General features: G+C 33.1%; 2 protein-coding genes and 1 long non-coding RNA gene across 4 annotated transcripts; 1 reads left to right on the top strand and 2 right to left on the bottom strand.

Annotated features, from left to right (window-relative positions):
• Nucleotides 1-1,228: 1,228 nt before the first annotated feature.
• LOC141448094 (uncharacterized) lies at nt 1,229-5,717 on the bottom strand. Of its 2 annotated transcripts, none has more exons than XM_074116170.1 (2): nt 5,419-5,717; nt 1,229-2,916 (listed from the first exon to the last, which is right to left on the bottom strand). In XM_074116170.1, the coding sequence occupies exon 2, from the start codon at nt 2,543-2,545 to the stop codon at nt 1,361-1,363; it is 1,185 nt and encodes a 394-aa protein (XP_073972271.1). In that variant the 5' UTR covers nt 2,546-2,916; nt 5,419-5,717; the 3' UTR covers nt 1,229-1,360. The 2 variants fall into 2 exon arrangements, with proteins under 2 accessions (XP_073972271.1, XP_073972272.1); XM_074116171.1 differs by lacking the exon at nt 5,419-5,717 and adding an exon at nt 2,980-4,035.
• Nucleotides 5,718-5,743: 26 nt separating this feature from the next.
• On the top strand, nt 5,744-9,590 carry LOC141448101 (uncharacterized). The gene is made up of 3 exons (XR_012454850.1): nt 5,744-6,766; nt 6,859-7,012; nt 7,267-9,590. It is a non-coding gene; the product is annotated as an uncharacterized lncRNA (long non-coding RNA).
• Nucleotides 9,591-10,696: 1,106 nt separating this feature from the next.
• On the bottom strand, nt 10,697-20,216 carry LOC141448084 (uncharacterized). The gene is made up of 2 exons (XM_074116148.1): nt 20,072-20,216; nt 10,697-14,821 (listed from the first exon to the last, which is right to left on the bottom strand). The coding sequence occupies exon 2, from the start codon at nt 14,447-14,449 to the stop codon at nt 11,411-11,413; it is 3,039 nt and encodes a 1,012-aa protein (XP_073972249.1). The 5' UTR covers nt 14,450-14,821; nt 20,072-20,216; the 3' UTR covers nt 10,697-11,410.
• Between the last annotated feature and the right edge of the window lie 16 nt (nt 20,217-20,232).

Here is a 20,232-nt window from a genome sequence, read left to right as displayed (position 1 = left end):
GCCAAATTTCATCGTTTGTGCCGCATTATTAAGCGAGATATTCGCATGTCAAGTTGGTATGGCCACTTTTTATTTTTGAGTTTTTTCAAAATTTCTTTTTACCATTCGTTTGGGCTTCGTTTGTGCCGGCGATTCACCAAGTTTCATCGTTTGTGCCGCATTTTTAGGCGAGATATTCGCATGTCAATTTGGAGAGATAAAGGAAGTAAAGAGGAATCGGAGATATAATGAATAATAACAACAAAGTATTAATAATAATAATAATAATAATTGAAATTAAAATTAAAATAATAATGCTTATAAATAAATCAGATTAGAATAAAAAAATTAGCTACCTAGTAACCGCTCACCAGTAAGCGAACCCGTGTTGTGCGACCCTATAGGCCGATACTCGAACCAGGCAGCCACACTAATATTCTACTAAATATTTAAATTCCATATACCTACATGTGCTGTTGTTGCTAGGAGAGGTTCAAATAAAAGATTCAGGGTTAAGAAAATACTTATTATTGTTCACAAAACCAAAAAGTCTCTTTACAAAAAAAATACCAAAACAAACACTACTTAATGCTAAATTTAGGGTAACGAAATAAGAAGTGAACTTGATTGATAAAGTTATGAAAAAAAATTGTCATTAATACAACACGAGAACTAGTCCCACTCTTAACAAAATTGTCTCACCTACATCAACCCCAGCCCTGGTTTTGATATCAATCGGCACCTCTCTTCAGTCTTCTTATTAGAAGGTCACCACAGCTCAGGCGCTATTCCGTCCTCCTCCCCTGCGAGAAGTAGAGATTCTTCGCTTGCCGAATATCCTTCTCACCCGGAATTGTGCGGCCAAATTCCGCCTGGGTGATTTCTTTATCTTCCAATTTGTTTTGGGACTCAACCAAAACGGTACAGCCTCCGATTCACCACTCGTATTATTTTTTTCCCGATCGCCTCAGTCTCTCCCATATGTTACTCGCGTCGCTTATCTTTTTCCGCTGCCCTCTTCACACCACCATGTGCTCCTCATGTATAATTCCATTAACACATTCTTTATTTCTCTTAAATTTCCTAGGCTTATTTTCTTACTCCCCGATTTTACCTGACTCTCACTAACTAAACCGCACAAAATCCAGAAATAATTACAATCATACTGTAAAAATTATTTTCTTATGGAAAAGCTGTTACATTGTAACAAGGCAAGGAAAATTATAAACAATTGTAAATAATTATATAGTAACTTTAATTAGTTTTTTATTTTATTTAAATACACGATTCATAAAAAACAATGTTATTCACATTTAGTAAAATCCGACATTACAGTGTAGATCGATCGACCAAATTGAATGTTTGAAAAAACAAAAACACCTTAAAGGCTTTGAGCAGTATGTGTTTGCACATGTTTTCGCAAATGTGCAGCTAGAGCAAAACTATGATTACACTCACTGCATTTATGTGGCTTTTCGCCGGTATGTATTCTCGTATGCCTTGCTAAAGCTGACGCGACTGAACAACTGTATTTACATTCACTACACTTGTATGGTTTTTCACAAGTGTGTGTTCTCATGTGAACTTTTATATTATTAGCAAATGAACAACTAAAATTGCACACACTACACTTATAAGGCTTTTCACCAGTATGTGTTCTCATATGGCTTTTCAAATTTCCAGATTGTTTGCAAGAATAATTACATTCATTGCATTTATAATGCTTATCGCCAGTGTGTGTTCTCATATGAAATTTTAAATGAGAAGCTGATGCAGAAGTGAAATTACATTCACAGCATTTATATGGCTTCTCGCCAGTATGTATTTTCATATGCCTTTTCAAATTGCCAGATATTTTGCAAGAATAATTACACTCACTGCATTTATAAGGCTTATCGCCAGTGTGTGTTGTCATATGTCTTTTCAAATATCCAGATTGTTTGCATGAATAATTACATTCATTGCATTTATAAGGCTTATCGTCAGTATGTGTTATCATATGGCTTTTCAAATTTCCAGAATGTTTGCAAGAATAATTACATTCACTGCATTTATAAGGCTTATCGCCAGTGTGTGTTGTCATATGCCTTTTCAATTGTCCAGATTGTTTGCAAGAATAATTACATTCACTACATTTGTAAGGCTTTTCACCAGTATGTGTTCTCATGTGGAATTTGAATGTTGCAGCTTGTGAACAACTGTATTTACACTCACTACATTTGTATGGCTTCTCGCCAGTATGAGTTCTCATATGCCTTCTCAAATTTCCAGATTCTTTGCAAGAATAATTACATTCACTGCATTTATAAGGCTTATCGCCAGTATGTGTTCTCATATGCCTTTTCAAATATCTAAATTGTTTACAAGAATAATTACATTCATTGCATTTATAAGGCTTATCGCCAGTATGTGTTCTCATATGCCTTTTCAAATATCTTAATTGTTTACAAGAATAATTACATTCATTGCATTTATGAGGCTTATAGCCAGCGTGTAATAGCATATGTTTCTCTAAATCAGCTTTTTTACTAGCTTTATGCTTGCAAACATGGCAATTGTATGACATATTGATTAAATCAGTAAAAACGAACAGAAACAGCAACGCCTCAATTCTTTCTTTTAGAGAACAAATAGGGCTGGGGGTCACAATTTCGCAATGATTAGTCCAAACTTTTTTTTTGCTAGCGAATATCTGCGAACCTCATAAGTTCATGTTCAGTTTAAAGTTTATTGCCTTGGGTATAGAAATCGACTGGTAACTCAAGTTCATGTTCATCCGATGTAAAATGAAGAATGACTTAATATCACTTTTCAAACAGAGCCCCTAATCTTCGCTAATGGTCTTCACGCATTTGCTCAGTGAAGTCCTTAAAATGGCCAGTTCAACAGCCAACAATGAACCATTATGTTAGGCTATCCGCAATGAAAATGTCCAATCTGTAACAGAAAAGCCATAAGTAGTAACAGCCACTCTTATGGAAGTGACTTACTAGTGCTTACCTTATTTTGGAGCTTTGGCATTTGGAAGATTAAGAATAAAAAGGAATGTAAAAAACTTTCTTACTAAGCGATGAATTGCTATCATTAATAGATTAAAGGTAATACGAAAAAAAAAAAGAATAATGGATAATATACAGGGTGTTCATTTTAAGACGGCTCAAATGCATTTCATGCTTAAACGGTTAATCTGAGCCAAAAATGGTAGAGGAAAAATTTGTTGGCGTCACCTCTAGTTTCAGTATATGTGACTTGATTTTAGATTTCAGCCCGCTTACGCGGCTGACGCGCGACCAAATGTGAGGGTTCGCAGTTGATCCCCATTTTCATATACACACTTTTAAAGATTATAAAAAGTTATGAAAGAAACCGGAAACCGCAATTCGATATCTTCAAAATTAAAGGTGCTAGGCCATTTCAAAATCCGGTATTTATTAATCATATTTCAATTTTTTAACTTGTTATCAAAGAGAAAGAAGAGCACGCGATAGGTCATTTTTATGTATTTTTTCATCCTCTTTCTACTAAAAATATTGCCAATGCAGTAAAGCTAGTATTTTTCTTAATATCGGGAAATAAGTAGTTTTCCGGGTGATTTTTCTAAGAAAAATCAAATGTTAAGAGCTTTAGATGTTCTCAAGCATATACAAAATGGCTAAAAATTAATTTTATATCTGTTACAAACAAGAAGGTTTATTAATTATTGGGTAATTTTGAGAGAGTTGCGTTTAATTACCAAAAAAAAGTGGAAACCTCCTGCCAGATATTTAAGTAATCAATGTCTTTCATGTAAAGGATCAAACTTATTCCTTAATTTATCAAGTAATGCACTTTACTTAACGTGTGAAGCATGTACTGTGCCTTCAAGGTGCCTCCTCAGATACAGAGAACAGTCGATAACCTCAAGGCTAACCTGGCTTGCGAGCCAGTGAAGGCTCCTTTGAAGGCACAGTACATGGTTCACAAGTTAAGTAAAGTGCATTACTTAATTTTAAGTAAAGTGCATTACTTAATTTTAAGTAAAGTGCATTACTTAATTTTAAGTAAAGTGCATTACTTAATTTTAAGTGCATTTTTTAATTTTAATTTTTTAAACGTATTTAACACAAATCTTAGGGAATAAAATTACTTTATTTAAACTACTTGAACACAAATTTAATATATAGAGTTCTTCTCCCAACTTTTCCTTTTCAAACTCTACTCCCTGAGATACAATTTGCTCTTTTCTGGCTCCCTCAGATTCTTCTTCTAATATATTTTCTCCTATTAATTTTTAGTATTTTCCGTAAAAATCTCCTATTACATACGAGCATTCTTCCTTCTTGCATTCGAACTTTGTAGGATATTGGTGTTTCAGCCTTTGATTCTATCTGTCCAGGAACCCACTCTTGTTGTCACTGAACCGCTATTCTTTGTTTATTTTGCAATGCCGGTAATCTTCGTGACCCTCTGTCGTAATATTTCTTTTGTTGCTTCTTTTTGTATGTCAATTTGTTGAGAGTATCTTCAATAGGTACTATCTGAGGTGTTAGTAAATTGGAATATACAGGTAAGTTATCGTTAAGTCTTCAAGACATTAGTAGTTCAGAAGAAGATGGCATGTCACCAATTGGTGTGTTTTGGTATTGTAGTAATGGTAAATACATATCATTATTGTTTCGGTTAGCTTTTTTCAAAATATTTTTAACAGTCTCTATAGCTCTTTCCACCATGCCATTTGATTGGGCATAAGTAGGGCTGGTTACAATATGTTTGAAATCCCATTTCTTCGAGAAGTATTTAAATTCATAAGCCGTAAATTGAGGACCTCCATCAGTAATAATAACATCTGCAATATATTAAAGAAAAAATGGGATTGAATCAAACATAACACCTACTCTCCTGAACAAAATTAAGTTTCAGGGAGGAAAAATTGCTAAGATGTTCTCTCCTGAAAGATGTTTATATAATAATAAAAAACAATTATTGAGATGAACCTATAATGAACGCTAATTACTATAATGAGTACTGTAATACCTTCAAGACAACAGCAAAAATGTCCTAAGAATTTTGAAACGAGTAGAAACAAGATTTATGTAATTTTAAAACATTTGTTTGGATGGTGTACGTTTTTGTTCCTTTAAAAAAAAAATCTAAATGGGAGCTGGAAAACAATGATTGGTTACAAATTAACATTTTAAGTTTACAGAATCTGGTGTAAAGATTTAAATAAAAGTTTACAGAATTCTACAACCTGAGACAGATAGGGAAATAGAATACATATCGAAATTATGAGTTTTGATTGCTATGGGCAATTGACGGGCTTGCCACTAAAGTTAGTTTTTTCTTTTTAATTGTAAATTCTTAAAAATTTACGGTTCTGCAGCAGTGATTTGCATTAGTTAATTCTACGATCTTACGCGGCCCTATAAAAGACTACTTGAAAAACCATGCAAGTATTACCTGAAAGTAACAAATTCCTTGGAATCCCACGAAGACACAAACCTTCTACTAAAAAACTTCTCTCAAACAAAAACTACTACTTAAAACTTGAACAATTACCACCAGAAGTTGTTTTTAGTTTAACATGCTTAGCTGACAGATAACCAAAATGATATCAGCCGTTGCGTGACCTCGTTTCAGTCATAAAACAAAGGAGGACCTAAAAGTAATTAAATGGTTACACTAAAGGTTTGGGTAATGAGTGCAAGTAAGATGAGGAGTTGTTAAGAAATGCAGGCTAGTCTAACATGTCTTCGAATAACCTTCTGAACTGTTACATCAAACAAGATTGCTTACTCTTACCTTGCTCAGTTAATGGTGAAATATTCAAAGTAATACAATGTTGAATGTTTCTAATTGAAATATTTAAATGTAAAATGAAGAATGCATTTTAAATAGTAATCCCAAACATAAGAGTTATGTGTCATTGCATCTATTTCGTTATGTTAAAGATTAAATTTGTCTAAGTCCCTAACAAAGAAACTCACTATTTCAATTTTGGGCAGGAAACAAATTTTTTTTTGAACATATACAAGAGATACAGCAATTCGAAATATGAAGGAAATGCAAAACTTCATCACCTTATATCTCCTTCAAATAAGCTGCTAAGAAGTTGAAATTATGTACAAATGTAGAGGTAAATGAGTACTATAATTGTACACATTTTCGCTGTATTTACTTTAATAAGGCAGGAGATACAGCTATTCGAAATATGAAGTAAATGCAAAACTTCATCACCTTATATCTCCTTCAAATAAGCTGCTAAGAAGTTGAAATTATGTACAAATGTAGAGGTAAATGAGTACTATAATTGTACACATTTTCGCTGGATTTACATTAATAAGGCAGGAGATACACCAATTCGAAATATGAAGTAAATGCAAAACTTCATCACCTTATATCTCCTTCAAAAATGCAGATAAAAAGTTGGAATTATGTACAAATGCTGCTAAGAAGTTGTAACTATGTACAAATGTAGAGGTAAATGAGTACTAAAATCGTACACATTTTCGCTGGATTTACATTAATAAGGCAGGAGATACAGCTATTCGAAATATGAAGTAAATGCAAAACTTCATCACCTTATATCTCCTTCCAAAATGCTGATAATAAGTCGGAATTATGTACAAATGCTGCTAGTTAGTTGGAATTGATTACAATTATAGAAACAAACGAGAACTATAATTGTACATATTTTCGCAGGATTTACTTTAATAAGACAGAAGATACAGCAATTCCAAATATGAAGGAAATGAAAATCTCCTAAACTTAATTTTGTTTACCTTTTTCTTTTCTTTTTTTGCAAGCAGTAAGTGCTTAGTTCGTTAACTTTTTTTCCATGAATTTTTTGACTATTAACTAAAATTGATTGTTTTTTTTTTCCACAAATAATTATTACAGAAGACATGACAGATCCAGCTGCCGAGCCATCTTTCTGGATCAGTAAGTGGGTGTATTATTCCGATAAATATGGTTTTGGATATCAGTTGTGTGACAATGGAGTCAGTATTATGTAAAATGATAGTACAAAATTTTTACTACTTCCTAATCAAAGGTAAATTTAAACTTTAAAAAAATTTACTTTATTTATTAAATTAAATTTATCTCTAAAAAATATCTGTATTAATATACTACAATTATTTTATACATTAATATATTTTACAATTACCATATAACGCAATAAACATGCGTATATGTCTGATAAAATCAAAGATATCCAGCACTGCAAAGCTAGCCACATTTTAAGCAATTATTAAACTTTAAAAGCTTATCTTAAGAAAGAATTTTTTTTCTTTAAACATTTTACAGAAAAGTACGTTATATTTAAAGCGATGGAACTGAAAATTACTATGTTATCGGATCTACACCTTCATCGTTCGAGAAGAAAATGAAGTTATTAACATAATTCCGACGATATATGAACGAACATCTAGTGAAAGCTGGGGCTGCGGTGGTTGTACAAGTGTCCGCGACAGCCTCAGTAGAATTCCATATCTAAATATGTGGCACCGATCAACATCAGCGGTTATTATGCAACTTACGAATGGCACTGTTCAGGTAAATTTCTGTATATTAACAATAAAAATAAGCTGTAATAAGTGTGATCTGGACTCACACGACTTTTTCTTGTTATAAAACATCAAGGTTTACTTTAAACTTTTTTTAAAAATAAAGGTTACTTAATCTTAATGTTGCTTTACAACGCTATTAAAGGATTTTTTAGATAGGAAAACTGTTCCCGGTTTGTAATATGGAAAGATGCTTGTTAAAATATTGATACTTTGCTTTAGTGAGGGTCAATTGACTCTGACACTTCATCTCGCCGAGCTGAGCGATAGTGTAATTATTTTCTAATAAGAAACGCCATTGTAACCAAATGGGCCTCTAAAATCTGATACATTTCTACCTAATAAATAAAGAAGTGCACTAGACTAAAAAGATAATTGACTGCAAAACTCGAAATATTTTGTCGTGCCTTGTGTATTTTTATATGTTCAAGCAATAAGTAAATAAAAAAATAAACATTTTATAAGTTCACTTGAATGGAAAAATTTACGAAGGGGGAAGGAACTAAAAAATCTTATTTAGTAAGACGGTGCTTTCAGTCACGACAATTTTTTGTGTATTCGTAGTTTTGCTTACATTTTTTTAATACTTATGATAATGCATTATGTGTCACTTAAGAGAGGGTTCTTAAGTACCCCTAAGTAAGAGAATGGTCAGCTTCTCTCTTTGCGCAGAACTGCTAGTAATTGAATTGTACCGAGTAAATGTTCCATATAAAAGCTGTAGAAGTACCTTGCGTAATAAGATAAAATAAGATTTATTTTGTATGATAAAAACTTTATGCAATTTAATTTTTAATTATTACTATTCGGATTTCGGAGACATCACTCAACTTCTCACCAGGTGCTTCGCGTTGTAGACACTATTGCTACCTCCCTCGAGCGAGAGCAGTATTGCCCGAGTGTTTTCCTTGACGTCGCTCAGGCGTTCGACAGGGTGTGGCATGAGGGACTACTGTTTAAGCTGAGGGAGATTCTTCTTCATACTTACTACCTCATCATCAAATCCTACCTAAAAGAACCGATATTTCAGAGTCAACTGTGGAGCAGCAGACTCTGATATCCATCTAGCTCGAGCTGGTGTTCCTCAGGACAGTGTCCTAGGTCCTCTTCTTTACTCCTTATATACAGCAGACATACCTCAACATCCACAAACCATCCTTTTCACCTTTGCTGACGATACTGCAATCTTATCTCCTCATACCGATCCTCTTATCGCTACACGAGCTCTACAAACACACATCAACCACTTAACAGGACTGGCTTTTCGAATGGAGAATCTAAACTAACGTTACTAACTCAAAATTTATAGTATTTACTCTCAAACGGAAAATCCTACCTTCCATCATCTCGAATGTGGACAATGTACGCTACCTTGGACTGCACCTAGACAAACGGTTGACATGGAATCCCCTTACTAGACTAAAAAGACAAGAAACTAACCGACGCTACATACTTCTCACCAGACTACTTGACAAACGTTCGCAACTTAACCAACATAACAAAAGACTCTTATATCTACTGTTACTGCGACCTATTTGGTCATACAGCATCGAAGTATGGGGATCGACTAAGCGTTCCAACTCTCTAAGCCTTCCAGATATTACAGTCAAAAGATTCTTCGAAAACTTCTTAACGCTCCGTTCTATGTATCTAACCTCACTATCCATAATGACCTCAAAATCCCTTTCATTACAGATCTTGCTAACACTCGTTTTCTCAAATTTTATTCCTCTGCAGCAACTCATTCTAACCCTCTCATAGAACAAACTCCACATTACTAGGTAATCCTCTAAGGAGATTGAAGAGAAGATGGCCTCGTGATTTACTCTTATCGTGAAAGCAAAGCACGTTACTGGAGTGACACCAATGGGTGCCTTCTACACTTATGATTTTTTTTAAAATTTGTTTACTGTATTTGCTTGTTGCAAAACCGTTGCTGTGGTACATTCCAATAAAAGATTTTTAAAAAAAATTATTACTATTGTTATTAACAAGAATTTGAAAACATCGTTCGAAAAAATAAAAATAAAGAAAAACAAAGTATCTTATGGCAACAACAATAATAATCTTTCATTTTACAAAACAATTTTTAAATATATATGTTATATAATAAACTTCATAGATAATATTCTGCTTAAAAGACTAATTGATTTTTTTTTTTTACCTAATACCATCACTACTAACTATAATAGTAATAGTAGAAAGTTAGAGAAGGAATTAGCTGAGTGGTAAGCGAATGCTGGATTCCAACGCGGAGATCAAAGTTTGAATCCAGGTGCTAGCCTTTTGATTTTCTCTTCCTAGGAACTTCTTACAGCTGATTATCCGGTGAGAGACAGATAGATGCACTGATAAATGCTCCAGGCGCCAATAATGATGTTGACGCGCCTTAAATACAAAATAATAATAATGGCAAGTTCATTCCTTTGTACGTACATGAAAAAAAGAGCATGAAGTTAATTCTCCCAAAAATCATCTTCAATAGCGGCAATAGTCATAAAACAATATACCAAGTTTTAGCTTCTGTTATTAGGATAATCTCTTCACAGAAATTGATCTATATAATTTTTTTTTCTTTAACTACAGACCTTCAAAATTTGGCAGATTCTAGGACAACTTTACTTAAATTAATTAGTTCACTTTCTACTAGGATGGAAGCTGCTGGAAGTTCAAACGTTAGGTTCGTTATGGTATCAAAAATTAAACGTGACAACTCAATATTTGTTTTTGGCCATTTCTCAAAATTAAAGAAGTAGAGGCAAATTATGGTATAAATATATACTTAATAATTACATATATAGTTAATGGCCAAGAAAATGCACCATTTTAATTATTTAAACCAATCAGCAATTGACATTTTACAGCGATGGTACACCGTCGTCACAGTAATCCCAAAAGACTATTTGTGACTGGCGAACATTTAATTGTTAATAATTAACTTATTCAACGAAATAATGTACTTAAAATTTAATTCCAACATTTGAGTGCTCTTAAAATTATCCAATTAATATCATTCAAACAATATTTTGAGGTATTTTGATTAGAATATTAACTCTAATCAATAACCCTAAAATGGCAAGAAAGGTGGATTAACTTAAGATTAAAACTACAAAAACGTTACTATATGTATAAAAAGAGGCAAGGAAAATTATAAACATATAGTCACTATAAATAGTTTAATATTTTATTTAAATACACGATTCATAAAGAACAATGTTATTCACATTTAGTAAAATCCGTCATTTCAGAGTAGATGGATCGACAAAATTGAATGTTTTAAAAAACAAAAACACAAAATGCAAAGGAATGAATTTAAAAACTGACTGAAAATAAAGATATTACATTAAACAAAAGAAAAAGAAATGAAAAAAAATTGCACTTCTGATATGATAGATAATAAATACGACTAGGTAATTTGTAACTTTAGCTGACATGAGAGAGAATCGAATACTGCCTGAGCCGAGAAGAGCACGTCAAAAATCAGAACGCATTGCTGAGGGCAAATTAGGACTCAAAATATACCTGCAAACACTCCGAGGAGCTGGTCCCTTTAAATTCGACTGTCCTCCTTTCTTTCTTTCAATCTTATTGCATAGAAATCACAATTTTCATAATTATTGACACTCAATACTGCATTAATACAGCTTTCACCTGGTATGAATACTCATATGTCTTCGAAAGTTTCCAAGATATGTGCTACTGAAATTACATTCGCTACATTTGTATGGCTTCCCTCCGGTTTGTATTCTCATATGTACTATTAAATTTGCTTTATTTGCAAAACTTGAACCACATTCATTGCAGTTAAAAGGCTTTAAGGCAGTAAGTGTTTGCACATGTGTTCGCAAATGTCCAGCTTCAGAAAAACTGTGATTACACTCACTTCATTTATTGGGCGTTTCGCCGATATGTATTCTCGTATGCTTTGTTAAAGCTGACGCGACTGAACAACTGTAGTTACATTCACTACACTTGTATGGTTTGTCACAAGTGTGAGTTCTCATGTGCACTTTTATATTACTAGCAAGAGAACAACTAAAATTGCAAACACTACACTTATAAGGCTTTTCACCAGTATGTGTTCTCATGTGCAATTTTAATGTTCCAGCGTGTGTACAACTGTATTTACACTCACTACATTTAAATGGCTTCTCGCCAGTGTGTGATCTCATATGAAGTTTTAAATTAAAAGCTGCTGCAGAAGCGAAATTACATTCATAGCATTTAAATGGCTTCTCGCCAGTATGTGTTCTCATATGCCTTTTCAAATGTCCAGATTGTTTACAAGAATAATTACATTCATTGCATTTATAAGGCTTCTCGCCACTGTGTGTTCTCATATGAGATTTTAAACAGAAAGCTGATTTAGTAGCGAAATTACATTCATAGCATTTAAATGGCTTCTCACCAGTGTGTGTTCTCATGTGTATTTGTAAAGATCCATGATCTGCATATTTGTTGTTGCATTCACTACATTTATAAGGCTTATCGCCAGTGTGTGTTCTCATATGCCTTTTCAAACTTCCAGATACTTTGCAAGAATAATTACATTCATTGCATTTATAAGGCTTATCGCCAGTGTGTGTTCTCATATGCTTTTTCAAATCCCCAGATCTATTGCAAGAATAATTACATTCATTGCATTTATAAGGCTTATCGCCAGTATGTGTTCTCATATGCGTTTTCAAATTTCCAGATTGTTTACAAGAATAATTACATTCATTGCATTTATAAGGCTTATCGCCAGTATGTGTTCTCATATGGCTTTTCAAACTTCTAGGTATTTTGCAAGAATAATTACATTCATTGCATTTATATGGCTTTTCACCGGTGTGTGTTCTCATGTGCAATTTTAATGTTCCAGCATGTGAAAAACTGCATTTACACTCACTACATTTATATGGCTTCTCGCCAGTGTGTGTTCTCATATGACATTTTAAATCAGAAGCTGTTATAGAAGCGAAATTACATTCACAGCATTTAAATGGCTTCTCGCCAGTATGTGTTCTAATATGAGATTTTAAATTAGAAGCTGTTGCAGAAGCGAAATCACATTCACAGCATTTAAATGGCTTCTCTCCAGTATGTGTTCGCATATGTAATTTTAAATGAGAAGCTGTTGTTGAAGCAAAATTACATTCACAGCACTTAAATGGCTTCTCGCCAGTATGTGTTCTCATATGCCTTTTCAAATGTCCAGATTGTTTGCAAGAATAATTACATTCACAGCATTTAAATGGTTTCTCGCCAGTGTGTGTTCTCATACGGTTTTTCAAATGTCCAGATTGTTTGCAAGAACAATTATATTCATTGCATTTAAATCGTTTCTCGCCAGTGTGTGTTCTCATATGAAATTTTAAAATAAAAGCTGACGTAGAAGCGAAATTACATTCACAGCATTTAAAAGGCTTCTTGCCAGTATGTGTTCTCATATGCCTTTTCAGATTTCCAGATTGATGGCAAGAATAATTACATTCAATGCATTTATAAGGCTTATCGCTAGTGTGGGTTCTCATATGAAACTTTAAATTAAAAGCTGATGCAGAAGCGAAACTACAGTCACAGCATTTAAATGGCTTCTCGCCAGTATGTGTACTCATATGCAATTTTAGATGAGAAGCCGATGTAGAAGCGAAATTACATTCACAGCATTTAAATGGCTTCTCGCCAGTATGTGTTCTCATATGGCTTTTCAAATGTTCAGATTGTTTGCAAGAATAATTACATTCACAGCATTTAAATGGTTTCTCGCCAGTATGTGTTCTCATGTGCAATTTTAATCTTCCAGCTTGTGAACAACTGTATTTACACTCACTACATTTATATGGCTTCTCGCCTGTGTGTGTTCTCATATGCCTTTTCAAATGTCTAGATTCTTTGCAAGAATAATTACATTCATTGCATTTGTAAGGCTTATCGATAGTGTGAGTTCTCATATGCCTTTTCAAATGTGCAGATTGTTTGCAAGAATAATTACATTCACAGCATTTAAATGGCTTCTCGCCAGTATGTGTTCTCATATGGCTTTTCAAATTTCCAGATTGTTTGCAAGAATAATTACATTCATTGCATTTATAATGCTTATCGCCAGTGTGTGTTCTCATATGAAATTTTAAATGAGAAGCTGATGCAGAAGTGAAATTACATTCACAGCATTTATATGGCTTCTCGCCAGTATGTATTTTCATATGCCTTTTCAAATTGCCAGATATTTTGCAAGAAAAATTACATTCATTGCATTTATAAGGCTTATCGCCAGTATGTGTTCTCATATGGCGTTTCAAATTTCCAGATTCTTTGCAAGAATAATTACATTCATTGCATTTATAACGCTTATCGCCCGTGTGTGTTCTCATATGCCTTTTCAAATTTCCAGATATTTTGCAGGAATAATTACATTCACTGCATTTATTAGGCTTCTCGCCAGTGTGTGTTCTCATATGCATTTTCAAACTTCCAGATGCATTGCAAGAATAATTACATTCATTGCATTTATAAGGCTTTTCACCAGTATGTGTTCTCATATGCCTTTTCAAATGTCCAGATTGTTTGCAAGAATAATTACATTCATTGCATTTATATGGCTTATGGCCAGTGTGTGTTCTCATATGCAATTTTAAATTTCCAGAATATTTGCAAGTATAATTACATTCATTGCATTTATAAGGCTTATCGCCAGTATGTGTTCTCATATGCATTTTCAAACTTCCAGATGTATTGCATGAATAATTACATTCATTGCATTTATAAGGCTTCTCGCCAGTATGTGTTCTCATATGGCTTTCCAAATTTCCAGATTCTTTGCATGAAAAATTACATTCACTGCATTTATAAGGCTTATCACCAGTGTGTAATAGCATATGTTTTTCTAAATCAGGTTTTTCACTGGCTTGATGCTTGCAAACAGTACAATTGTATGACATAGTGATTATATGAGTAAAAACAAATAGAAACAGCAACGCCTCAATTCTTTCTTTTAGAGAAGAAACAGGGCTGGGGGTCACAATTTTGCAATAATTAATCCGACCTTTTTTTTTTGCTAGCGAGTATTCGCAAACCTTATAAGTTCATGTTAAGTTCAATGTTTGTTGTCTTGTGTTTAGAAATCGACTGGTAACTCAAGTTCATGTTCATCCGATGTTAAATGAAGACTGACTTAATATCTCTTTGCAAGCAGAGCACCTAATCTAGGCTAAGGGTCTTAACGCATTTGTTCAGTGAAGTCCTTAAGATGGCCAGTTCAACAGCAAACAATGAACCATTTTGTTAGGTTATCCGCAATGAAAATGTCCAATCTGTAACAGAAATGCCATAAGTAGTAACAGTCACTCAGATGGAAGTGACTTAAGTAGTAGTTCTTTATTTTGGAGTTCAGGTATTGTGAATATTCAGAATCCCCTGAACAAAAACCTCCCGTTTTAAAAGTTGAGTATAAGGGTGGATTGAATGCCAAATGGTACACAATTCAGCAAGTACCCAAAATTTCCCTTGCGCTGGCCTTTTATCACCAATAAATATTTTTCTGTTAGAATAATGAAAGATGTATCTCATCACTATAGTTAGTATTAAAAAGGCATTTCATTTTAACTCCAAATTATTCTTGCAATTTATCTTTATTCTGAATAAACATCACATCCTTTTACGGCACTTTCTACAAATACAGACTCCTCTGGAGAAGGGAAAGCTCAGTTGATGACGGGGAGTAAGGAAAAACAAGGGGAAAACAAGGAAGAGAAAATATGATGAATTATAATGATCAAATAAAAATGATAGTGATTAGAATTAAAATTAAATTAATACTTTCATAATCAGGAGGAAAAAATAAAAATACAATAAATGTAGAATAAAAAAAACTAGTCCCACTATTTCCCAACAAAACGTTCTGCACTTACATCAATCCGAAGGCCTGGTTTTGATATAAATCTGCACTTCTTCTCATCTTCTTATGGGAAGCTCAGGTACTGTTCCCTTCAGCTACCCTTCGGGAACTGGAGATTCTTCACACAGTGAATTCTTCTCACCCGTAATTATGCGGCGAAATCCTGGCTGGATGATTTCTTTCCTTCCCAATTTTTTTTTTTTTTGGATCCAACCAAAAACTTACATCAACCAATTCGACTTTTTCTCAGATCGCGTCAGTCTCAGTCTCCCATATGATCCTCGCGTCACTTGTTTTTTTTTTCCGCTACCTCTTCACCATGAGCTCTTCCAATATAATTTATCCGCTATATGTTCTTCATTTCTCTTGAATAATTTTCTAAACTAATTTTCTTTATCCTAAATTTTCCCTAACCCTAACTAAATACAATAAATTAGACAAAACTGTGAAATAATTACAATCATACGGTAAAATTGTTTTTGGTTCTAAAGAAGCTGTTACACCGGTAACAATACACTCGCGTATTAAAAAGAAAAAGGGAAAATTGGAGTTGGTCTAACTAAAATTCAGTCTGGAATTCGTCATACGTGAGCAAAACTTGCATAGTTAATAACAAGTAATAATAATACTTGTAATTATAATTCATTCATTTTCAAACTTTAATTTAATGTAGCTCTTTCATTGAGTACTTGTTGTAAAGAAGTTTTATAACCAACTAAAAATATGCATATCTACTCGTATTTCATATTACACATATATAACATTGTAGGGAGAACAGCTAGATTAACAATGTAATTGAAGAAAACTACATTAACATTTAATATTAACTAATAGATTAATTATTAATTACATATTATTAATGCATAACTACTGCATAAAGTCAAGTACCAATCAGTTAATTTGAACAATGAACTTAAACCTACCAATGTTTACTTCCTTCTGTTGCGCCAAACTTCCACTTAAATCAGATGTCCAAAACAAAAACAAAACAAAATAGGTATGTACGTCGGTATGTGCATTTTTAATTTTCAAAGTCAAAACAACTATATTTTTCAGTTTACAGATACAAATTACAGTGATAAAGGAGGATTTGCCCTATATTTTAAAGAAAATTTGGAAATTATAACTTTTATAGAAAAAGAGGAAAAAATGGTCAAAGTTGGATGTTTTTTCAACGTTACACTTTTTCGTGTAGTTTTTGACGATCAACCCTGATACAACTGTCCTAAGGGACACTCAAACTAACTCTACTTGATCACAACTGTTTATTACGTAAAATATTCACTAAGTACATAGTTAGTATTGTGGGAGTAACGCTTGATCTTCTAGAGTGGGGGTAACCCTGTGACTTTCAGGGTAGAGGCTGTCTAACGGGGCCTCCACTGGAGATAGATGCTGGAGGATGAAATACATCGTCCACCGATTCATCCTCGCTTTCATTTGGTTCCTCCACTACATTTTTAACTTCTTCTCCCAACTTTTCCTTTTCAAACTCTACTCCCTGAGGTTCAATTTGCTCTTTTCTGGCTCCCTCAGATTCTTCTTTTAATATATTTTCTCTTATTAAATTTGGTATTTTCCGTAAAAATCTCCTATTACGTACGTATTCCTTCTTCTTGCATTCGAACTTTGCAGGATTTTGTTGTTTCAGCCTTTGATTCTATCTGTCCAGGATCCCACTCTTGTTGTCACTGAACCGCTATTCTTTGTTTATTTTGCAATGCCGGTAATCTTCGTGACCCTCTGTCGTAATATTTCTTTTGTTGCTTCTTTTTGCATGTCAATTTGTTGAGAGTATCTTCAATAGGTACTATCTGAGGTGATAGTTTATTGGAATATACAGGTAAGTTATCGGTAAGTCTTCTAGACATTAGTAGTTAAGAAGAAAATGGCATGTCACCAATGGGTGAGTTTCGGTATTGTAGTAATGCTAAATGCATACCATTATTAGCTCTTTCCACCATGCCATTTGATTGGGCATAAATAGGGCTGGTTACAATATGTTTGAAATGCCATTTTTTCGAGAAGTATTTAAATTCATAAGTTGTAAATTGAGGACCTCCATCAGTAATAATAACATCTGGAATACCATGACGAGCCATTATAGATTTTGAATGAGTTATTACAGGTGCGCTATCTAATTGTTGTAGATGAGCAAATTCCACAAATTTAGAAAAATAATCTATGTCCAATAAATAATGTCTATTAGCTAAGAAAAAATATGTCGCAGCCTAATTTTTGCCATGGTCTTGTAGGAATTTCGTGTGGTATTATGGGTTCTTTTCTGTTTGAATTCCTGAAACTTTGACAACTATCACATTCATCAATTATGTCATTAATCTGTTTCGTCAATCCTGGCTCTCTTGCAAGAGCTTTGGTTCTTTCTCTACCTCGATGGCTCTGATGATGTCTATTTAACATAGCTTTTCTTAACTTAGATAAAATTATTATGCGGTCAGACTTATATAATAAAAATTATATTTACTTGTTTAAAATACGCATCAAAAGCTTTAATTAAAGAAGATAATTTATTTAGCTCTTCATCCTTTAAGTTAAATGTATTATAAAAACGTAAGCCTTCATCGCCTATGAAATAAAGGAGTTGTCCACATTGTGTGCCCTCGCCTTTTTTATATTGATCTCAGAAGCCAATAAATAATTCTGAAATTTTTGTTTCCAAAAATCCCAATTTGCTGACTAATTTCCAGACATATTCATAGGTGCCAAGCCACTAGATGCCATTTTCAATTGTATATTTATGTATTTTGTAATTTTATTTAAATAAAATACACAAAACTTAACTTACAGTTTATGGTCCTTTGTTACGACTGCGCCATCTGATGCAAGGAACTCACAATAACTCTGCTTGATCACGTATAATATTCACTAAGTATATAGTTAGTATGTTGGGGGTAACCCTTACTTCAGAACTTCAGAAAATCCGTAGAAGAGTAAATTTATTGAATTTATTACACTTTCTAGGAAAGTAAGAAACCAACTTGAAAAGATATCAGATAATGGAACATTATGTCAGAGTCACTAGAAGAACAGGTTGGAAAATTAAGAAGTGATACAACATTTCCATGTTACGGCTCTTTTACTTAGTGGGTTATTCAACGAATGCAATAGTCTTACGACAATGTTAGAAGCCCGCCAAAAGATGATGAACTTACACTTGAATATGTCTGAGGAACTATTGGATTAATACAAAAGAAAAACAGAAAATGTTAATACAAACGAAGAAACAGCAATGGAAGAATACACTTAAAAGAAAAGAAATAATGTCAGGGAATGTTTCATAAGCAGAAGCACATGATATCTTAAAAAAAATAAAAAAGATTGCTAATATAATAGAAACAGAATAAATGAAACTAATCTAAATAGCACTCAAGACGCTGAGTCAACTATAAAAGAGAGTTATAACAATGAATTGTGTTTTTTGTAACCATTGATAGATTGGTTCATAGATTTGAGCGCAAAACCGCAGTTAAACGTGGTCAATATATGAAAGAACTGGAAAAGACTAAATTTGTGTTCACCTTATATTAAATATAAGAAAAATATTCATTAAATGTGTATGTTCCAATAGTTAACAGTAATTTACTGTCAGTTAAAAAATTAGAAAAATAAAGTATTATCTGATAATAACCATCATCAGAAAATGAGCATGAGGCTGGCTATAGGCAAGAGGGAAAGTGAACTTTATAAAATACTTTCCGGTCCACAGCGAACACTGAAGGTGAATCATTTGGATCTGAATAAAAACTGTGTTTATACTTTGCACAAGCGAACAGAAGATAGGAATCCAGAAATATAAAAACATTCAACAAGCAAAATCTTGCTTCAGGAACAGAAAAAAATTATTGTAATCATTATTTGAAATATGTAAGCAGTATAAAAGGAAGATTAACAAGAAAGTCATTTCCATATCAGTCATCATTGGATTAGCAGAGATGATCACTAAGAGATGACTGCAGCAGGTTTACGGTCCCAAAAAACGAAAAAACCGATAATGTTACGGAATACAATGGGCAAACAGTACAAAATATATTAAAGAAAAAATGGGATTGAATCAAACATAACACCTACTTTCCTGAACTAAATTAAGTTTCAGGGAGGAAAAATTGCTAAGATGTTCTCCCCTGAAAGATTACATAATAAAAAAAAAATATTGAGGTGAAGCTATAATGAACGCTAATTACTATAATGAGTACTGTAATACCTTCAAGACAACAGCAAAAATGTCCTAAGAATTTTGAAACGAGTAGAAACATGATTTATGTAATTTTAAAACATTTGTTTGGATGGTGTACGTTTTTGTTCCTTTTTAAAAAAATATCTAAATGGGAGCTGGAAAACAATGATTGGTTACAAATTAACATTTTAAGTTCACAGAATCTGGTGTAAAGATTTAAATAAAAGTTTACAGAATTCTACAACCTGAAACAGACAGGGAAATAAATAAGACGCGTAGTTAAAATACCTATCAAAATTATGAGTTTGGATTCCTATGGTCAATTGACGGGCGTGCCACTAGAGTTAGTTTTTTCTTTTTAATTGTAAATTCTTAAAAATTTACGGTTCTGTAGCACTGTTTTGCATTAGTGAATTCTACGATCGTACGCGGCCCCATAAAAAATTACTTGAAAAACCATGCAAGTATTACCTAAAAGTACCAAATTCCTTGGAATACCATGCTGACACTAATCTGCTGCTAAAAAACTTCTTCTTAAACAAGAACTAATTCTTGAAAGTTGTTGTGTGAACAATTACCACCAGAAGTAGTTTTTAGTTTAACATGCTTAGCTGACAGATAAGCAAAATGAT

Source organism: Rhodnius prolixus, unplaced genomic scaffold (assembly GCF_049639745.1).
Source record: "Rhodnius prolixus isolate KJV_2025 unplaced genomic scaffold, Rpr scaffold_13, whole genome shotgun sequence".
Taxonomy (NCBI): domain Eukaryota; kingdom Metazoa; phylum Arthropoda; class Insecta; order Hemiptera; family Reduviidae; genus Rhodnius; species Rhodnius prolixus.
Note: the sequence above shows the minus strand (reverse complement) of the source record. Positions and strands in the feature narration are given on the sequence as shown.

Coding starts and splice junctions, on each gene's coding strand:
- LOC141448094 (XM_074116170.1), bottom strand. CDS start 2,545: ATGTCATACAATTGCCATGTTTGCAAGCATAAAGCTAGTAAAAAAGCT.
- LOC141448084 (XM_074116148.1), bottom strand. CDS start 14,449: ATGTCATACAATTGTACTGTTTGCAAGCATCAAGCCAGTGAAAAACCT.